The sequence below is a fragment of the Vespa mandarinia genome, unplaced genomic scaffold (assembly GCF_050613455.1).
Source record: "Vespa mandarinia isolate Hongniang unplaced genomic scaffold, ASM5061345v1 scaffold_61, whole genome shotgun sequence".
Taxonomy (NCBI): Eukaryota; Metazoa; Arthropoda; class Insecta; order Hymenoptera; family Vespidae; genus Vespa; species Vespa mandarinia.
In genome coordinates this window covers 50,001-57,500 of record NW_028197195.1, presented here as the reverse complement: position 1 = coordinate 57,500, position 7,500 = coordinate 50,001, and the positions used below count along the sequence as shown (strand labels likewise).

At 44.9% G+C, this 7,500-nt stretch overlaps 1 protein-coding gene across 4 annotated transcripts in view; it reads right to left on the bottom strand.

Moving 5' to 3' along the window:
• Positions 1 to 1,318: 1,318 nt before the first annotated feature.
• The window catches only part of lov (BTB/POZ domain-containing jim lovell protein), an 8,365-nt gene continuing 2,183 nt past the window's right edge, over positions 1,319 to 7,500 (bottom strand). For 2 of the 4 annotated variants that reach the window (XM_035862676.2, XM_035862669.2), the window contains exons 2-3: positions 6,128 to 6,531; positions 1,319 to 5,271 (exon numbers count right to left, since the gene is read on the bottom strand). In XM_035862676.2, coding sequence (XP_035718569.2) covers positions 2,925 to 5,271; positions 6,128 to 6,318 — 2,538 coding nt within the window. In that variant the 5' untranslated portion in view covers positions 6,319 to 6,531 and the 3' untranslated portion in view covers positions 1,319 to 2,924. Of the gene's footprint in view, positions 5,272 to 6,127; positions 6,532 to 6,788; positions 6,885 to 7,096 lie in introns of those variants that run through there. The other 2 variants (XM_035862675.2, XM_035862671.2) reach the window with 2 other exon arrangements.

Sequence of the window (7,500 nt, the reverse complement as noted above, 5' to 3'; positions counted from 1 at the left end):
AACATGCACAATTCACAGTGACACGATAACGACGAAGATAATCCATGATCTATAGGTTTCCTCGTACTTTGTCTAGCACCGTCTTAGACTTATTTTCGTCTAATTGTGACTTCCGCTTTTCGTTTAATTGTAATGATATTTTGGAACAGAGAGAGAGAGAGAGAGAGAGAGAGAGAGAGAGAGAGAGAAAGAGAGAGAGAGAGAGAGGGAGAAAGAGAGAGAGGGAGAGAGAAAGAGAAGGAGAGAGAACTGCGACGAGACGTGTCTCTTCTTATGATCGGCGAATGGCCGGAACTCGTTCTTATTTCTTTCTCTAGAAGACTTATAACGAAATAGGCAAAAGTTTCAAAGATTATCTACCTTATATACTGATATTTCATTAATTGCAAAATAATACTGAAGTCTGCACAAGGTGCCTATCACATATGTCTATTTAGTAAATGAAATGCATTTACATGCATTTTCGTCGATCGCACGGCTAATTTGATCGCTTTTTATATCATACGTAAAATCCTCTCTCTCTCTCTCTCTCTCTCTCTCTCTCTCTCTCCCTCTCTCTCTCTCTCTCTCGTTCTCTCGCTCTCTCGCTCTCTCGTTCATTCACTCATTAGCTCTCTCTTTCTCTCTCTCTCTCTCTCTCTCGCTCTCTCGCTCTCTCGCTCTCTCGTTCATTCACTCATTAGTTCTCTCTCGTTCATTCACTCGCTAGCTCTCTCTCTCTCTCGCTCTCACTCTCTCGCTCTTTCCCCCTTCTATCTGTTCGCTCTTACCAGCCCGTTGAGTGTCCTTTTTATTAACAGAGTGAATAAAAAATCGTTAAAACCATTTTCGTCAAGACTGTACCGTCATGGTTCGTTTTGTATCAAAAAAGAGGAAAAAAGTTTGTTAAACTGTCGTTCGAAAAAGTCAAATTCGTCCAGGATTAACAAAGTTTATGTCAAAATAGACAAAGGATACGATCGATCGTGAAGCATTCGACGACGACTCGTTAAATTATAACGCGTATACAGAAATTACGATGCTGGAAAATATGCGGAAGTAACATATCGAACCCACGGTACAGGTCGTCGAACTAGTTGTAATCTCTTTTGACACACCCTGTGTATATATATGTATATATATATATATATATATATATATATATATATATATATAATATATATATATATATATATCATTAATAATCAATAATATCAGTTTGTCGTGTACAGGCTATTTGGAGCTGATAGCCTGTAGTCTCTAATTGTATTTATTCGAACCCTTCTTGTCGTATTCGAATATATTTCCTTCCTTATTACCTTTCTACTTAAGATATTTCTTTTTTTTTGGTTTTTTTTTTTTAATAATATATGCATCTTGCCCTCGCTCGCGTAGCAAGGTTTGACGTAACGAATTTTTATCATTCTTTCCTGTCGCTCTCGAGCAATTTTTTTGTGTATTTCTCTTTCTTTAGTACTTTAATGAAATAATCGTATGTATTATAGCTTTATGTAATTATTTTTAACCTTTACACTTTAATATGTAAGTTCTTTTTTATCTATCGTAGATTTGTCAGTGGCTATCCCTGATGCGTTAGTTACCCTGCGCTTCCGTCTGGTTGTCGAAATATTGTTGCGAGATTGTGGTCTACGATTAAAATTCGTCGTTTCTTTCGTCGAAATTCGCACCATTCGAAAAATGAGCTTGGCGCTTCTAACGGCCACATAAAATTTTCTCATTCTATCATTGTATCAGCGAGAGAAGAGTTGTGAGTTACGCATCTTTTCTCTTCCGTTCGTCGAACTTACTTCCCGAACGACGCCTTGATCGATCTTAAACCGCTCAAATCGAATTTTCTGTGGAACGTTTATCGCGATAAAACAACGAAACGATAACATCATTAAGTCGATTTAATATCGGAATAATAACGATTAATGGAAAAACTAGATAGAAAAGGAATGACCAACGTGTCAAAGCGCACATAAATATCTGTATAAGTATCTGTTCGTTGGACCGATCCCTGAACGTTATGCTCGTTGAAAGAATAGGTGTAAAAGTTGCGTGATTGAAGTTAAAAGTTGTAGAAAATTGACTTTTTTGTCCCGATTTGTCGGGATCAAAATTCACATCGTACGGATGTTTCATTGAAGTAGCGAACGCGAAAGCGGATTGTTTTAAGGACGTATCGATGTTAATAATTTTTGTTGTTTTTATCTTTTTTAACGAGAAAATGAGAAAAGATTTGATAATAGTGATATTTCCTTTCGCATTGGAATTTAATTGAAAAAGCACACTTCGACCTTTCCTTGACGATTATCATGATCGATTGAATTAAATGAAATTATATGAAATATGCTAATGCGAGTTTAATTTACAAAAAGGATAGCGTAGATGTGGAGTTTAAACGTCGAATGAACGGGCAAAGATGGCCGATGTAAAAGACACGAGAAACGAGAATATGATTCGAGCAGGGAGAACGTTCGGTCGAATCAATGATCCGGGGGGATCGCGAGCATCGGTCGTCGGTCCATTCAGTCTTGCAGAAGATATAACTTTCGTCTTGGATAAACTCGAATGTTTCACGTATAAATATATGATCGCGCGAAAACGTAGATATTTTAAAGAACGAGGCAACGAAGGAAGGGCATCGAAATCCTTTCTCGGATGATCAAACGTCCGTGATTCTTAAAGGAAGATAACAATTACGATCGATATAAAGTATGTGTCCAGTCTTTTTCAGCATTTTCCTTCCTCCCTTTTGCTCGCTCGCTCGCTCGCTCGCACGCGCTTTCTCTCCCTCGCTCCTTCCCTCCCGCTCTCTTTCTCTCTCTCTCTCTCTCTCTCTCTCTCTCTCTCTCTCTCTCTCTGTCTGTCTGTCTGTCTGCCTGTCTTTCTCTCTCCCCCCCCCCCGCCCTCCTCATTTTCTCCTACCGTTTTCATCTCCACTAATCCGAGCCATTTTGTTGAAGCAACGCCGGTGCCGACTGCGAAGGCTGCGGTTGCAGCGACTCGTGATGATAATGATGATGGTGATGATGACGGTGACGATGGTGATGATGGTCTACCGGCGAGGGCGTCCGACTACTATGAGACGAGCCGTGTTCCGGAGCGCTCGAAGCCGTGGCAACGGCAGCAGCTGCAGCGGCGGCAGCAGCGGCGGCGGCGGCTGCGGCAGCCGCTGCTGCGGTACCAGAACTTCCCGCGGTGGTACCATTTCCAGTGGTACCGGTACCACCGCTGTTGCTTCCGCTGGCATTGCTGTTACCACCACCGGGATTCGGAGGAGGCTCGAAAGCTTTTTGTTCGCTCGGTGTTAGAAGATGTATCATATTAACTGGCACGGGGAACGGAGAGGTGGTAAAATCCGGGAAAAAACTTTGAGAAAGGTTCGTACCGAGGAGCGAGTGATGAGGAAAGCCACTGTCGTCGGCCGGATGGGGTGGAAGACCGGCGAGAGGATGGCTCAGCTGCGCCGGTGGTTGTTGAACGGCTTTGACATTGTTGTTTAAAGAATTCATGACTACGTCGCCGGTTGTAGCTCCGGTGCAATCTCTTCTCAATTGCTCCAACTTCAAGCTCTTTCCGTATTTACCGCGCACGTACATCAACAAACTGTTGTATGGTATGCCGAATATTCGACTTGCCTGAGACGTCGTCATCTTCTTGTTCCAAACGTGTTGCAATGCTTCGGTAAGTTCGGCATTAGTCCAAGATCTTGGTGGGCCGCCTCGGGGTGCGCTGTGTTGACCCTTTGGTCTTCCAACCGGCAAACCACGTCCTCCTTGATCCGACCATCTTCTCGGTGCGTCGCCGTCGGTTCTATGCTTTTTCTTCTTACCGGAAGGATGAGTCGTCAAGGTGGCCGGTCCGAATAATCCGTGCAACTGTTCCGGTTTAAAACTTTCGTGGAGATCCGCTAAGAGGGATCCCCTATCGATGGCGGTACCGTGAGGAAAGAGTCCACCGCTCAAAGACGCAACGCTGTCGAGGGGAAACATCGCCGCGATCGAGCCACGTCTAGACGTCAGCGATGATTCTTGTTGTTGTTGTTGTTGTTGCTGCTGCTGTTGCTGCTGCTGTTGTTGTTGTTGATAGGCGTGCGTGTTTCTAGCGGAACCGAGAGGACTGTCGTCCCGCGAATGATGAGTTTGCGTTGGCGGCGGTGGTAGCTGACTTTGCGGGTGATTCTGAGGAAGCCACTGGGCCGCCAATTGACCCAAACTCGTTAGATACTCGCTGTGATGATGCGGCGGAGTCAACGACAACGCCGACATACCAGGTATACTGACAACGGCAGCGGCTGCCGCCGATGGGATGTCTTGGGGTGAACCATCGAGATGGAGAAGACTCGTACCGGTAAGGGGAGACCCTCGCGGACTACTCGCTGCCTCGCTACTTTCGGTCTTTACTTGATGCAGCTGCTGACTGTGATGTTGTTGTTGTTGTTGTTGTTGTTGTTGTTGTTGCTGCTGCTGCTGCTGCTGGTCTTGGGCTATCGGCGAGATTGTTCTCTTTATCGACAAATTCTCTGCCATTTCCTCCTGTTGTTGTTGTTGTTGTTGATGCTGCTGCTGGTGCTGCTGCTGCTGATTCGTAGCATTCGACGATGCCTGTGGATGGTGTTGACCTTGATGGTGTTGACTCTGTTGCTGATTATTGGTCAGATTCAAAGAGGAAAACGGTGGGCTCAGACTTGGCGGTGGATGCGGCCTGCTCAAGTCTTGCGGTACCAATTCTCCGGATCTTCGGCGTGGTCTTGCCTGTTTCCGACGTGGCATAAGAGGGGAACTGCAGGCTTCCCTTAGCTCCCGTATGCCAAAGCTCAGATGAGCCATGTGCGGTAATCTATCGCGATGGTCCCTCGAAGAATGGAAGATCGTTCTTATAGGCGTCGTGATCGTTTCTCTGATCGATGCCCGTGCTGCCGCTGCCGCAGCCGCCGCCGCTGTCGCTGCCGCGGCCGCGGCTGCTGCTGCTGCGATCTCCGACGCATTATCGTCGTCTTCCTGAGTATCCTGTCTAGTTTCCTCGGGCGTGGATGGCTCGCCGAGAAGAAGATCGGCCACTGGTGTGTCCGGCGGTGATGCCGGCCTCGGTTCCGACGAAGCCAGTCCCCGGACCTGCAGACTCTCGGCCGCTCTCATCAGTCCTGCCAATTCTTCTCGACCGACTCGCACTTCCCCGCGATACATAAAGTCGATTAATGCCGCGACTTCGTGACCGGGGAAATCCTTCAGTACGATCACCGGATGCTTGCACGGATGTTCCGCAAATATTCTCTCGAAGAAGGGGCTAAAACGTTAACGCTTTCTTCGATATAGAGGTAATAAAGGTAATAAAAAAAAAAAAAAAAAAAAAAAAAAAGAAAAAGAAAAATGGGAGTTGGATAGGACACTTAGTTATTTTTATCAAAGATAGTGCAACGTAAAGTAACTACGAGACCTATCTCGGAATAGAAAATGTAATTTTTGTAAAAAATCTGTTCTTCTCTCTCCATCCTTACCTCTCTCTCTCTCTCTCTCCCTCTCTCTCTCTCTCTCTCTCTCTCTCTCTCTCTCTCTCTCTCTCTCTCTCTGTCTCTTTCGGCCCCCACTGTTACTTTATCGCTTATTTTTCCTTTCTTGAGGTTATCTTAGCGGTAACGCGATTACGCGGGCGAGCGCAGACGGATAAGTAAAATATATTGAGAGGTAAAATTTGTCAAAAAAAATAGAAGAGAAAGGGTAAGGTAAAAGACAAGCAAAAAGCCGTAAAATACGTATATAATACGAGGAAAGAGAGAAAGAAGCGAGTTTCGCACTTTTCTCTCTGCAAGAAACGCTCTTTTCTCGTCGCACGCTCGAAGGCGCGCGACGAGACGCGCTTTTTCGGCCCTCCGATAAAATCGATCGAAGCCGTTTAATCGATTACCTAAGGAAATGTATGAGGTAAGAAAATCGCGATCCTCGTAAAAAGGAATGATGTAACGGTCGAACGTAGATGCAAGGTTAAATAAGATCGGTAAGTTTCGCCGTATCGCGTCCGAGGTTGAGAGGGAGGGAGGAAGGGAGGGAGGGTAACGCAAGGAAATAATAATAATAATAATAATAATAATAATAATAATAATAATAATAATAATAATAATAATGGGTAATTGAAAAATTCTGACCTGCAAGCACTGAGAACGACCTTGTGCGCCCTGAGACTAGTTTCGGCGCAAACCAGCGTCACGTCGACGAGTATCTCCGCGTGCAAAAGCGCCTCGAAGGACTGTAATATGTGATTTTGATGATTATTCCATCGAAGGGAATAGTGCGACTGCAAAGCCATCCCATCGGGACTCGCCGCGGTGCTCGACATTTTCTCAACGGCCTCCCTGCCGTTAGCGGAGCCACCCTGGCCCGCCGCCTCGTTCTCCTTCGTTCCTTCCGATGACAGGATCGTTTCCTTCTTCCATGCACCCACGTACGCCCCGCGGCCGCGAACTATACGTAAACGAGCACCCCGTATTTGTTTTCTTCTTTACTTCCTCCTTCTGCGTTTAGCGGTACGTTCTGCCACCGACTCCGGCAACTGCGAAAGAAAGTCAAAGCACACATCAAGCACCGCCGTCCTGGTTGGACAATCGATTGGATCGAACGACCGAACATTTTACGAAATGTTCCGGACCGAATTAATCCGAGGGAACATTCGACGTGTAACTACGTTCGCGGCTCACAAATTTTCATTCCTTCCTTTGTTCGTTGTCGTTGTGGGGATATTCATCGTCGATCTCTCTTTCTCGCGTACGAGATTATCGGAATGATAATAAAGAAATAATAGGTACCTACGTATAATTATACGTATCTTCGTTTCGACTATTCTTGCGATTCTTGCCGCATTAATCTCGATATTCTCAGGTAGTTGGGTAGCGTACGACGAAAGTGAAAAGGAAGAAGAAGAAGAAGAAGAAGAAGATGAAGAAGAAGAAGAAGAAGAAGAAGAAGAAGAAGAAGAAGAAGAAGAAGAAGAAGAAGAAGAAGAAGAAGAAGAAGAAGTAAATGAAAGAAAATGGGAGAAAAAGCGTTACACCGTCGAGCATACGGGTCTTAATATATTTACGCTTTCTAATATTTCGATAAACTGTTAAATGTTTTACCTAAAATCTCGTGCCGCAAGAGTACGCGTACGAATAGAAAAGTCGTCATCAACGAATCGTCATGCTTTATCTGCGATCGTGAACGAGAGAGGATATCGCGATTCGTGCGACGCATCTGATAAGAAGTTTGATATTACGAGGACCGCGTCGAATAGGAATCGCGATAACGAAACGTTTCAATATGCGTAAACGCTTCTACGTGGGAAAGTGGGTGTTCCTTTAACTTTGTTTTTTTTTTCTTTATTTTTTCAAACAACTTCCAAAGGACAACAGCGAAAGATCTTTCCACGTATGTCAGGATGAACGAATAAATATAAATACGCGTGATACCATCAATGCGATCAATGTATTTCTATAGGCATGTTTATATACACGCGCTTCTTCTAACGCGAGGTATCGAGAAG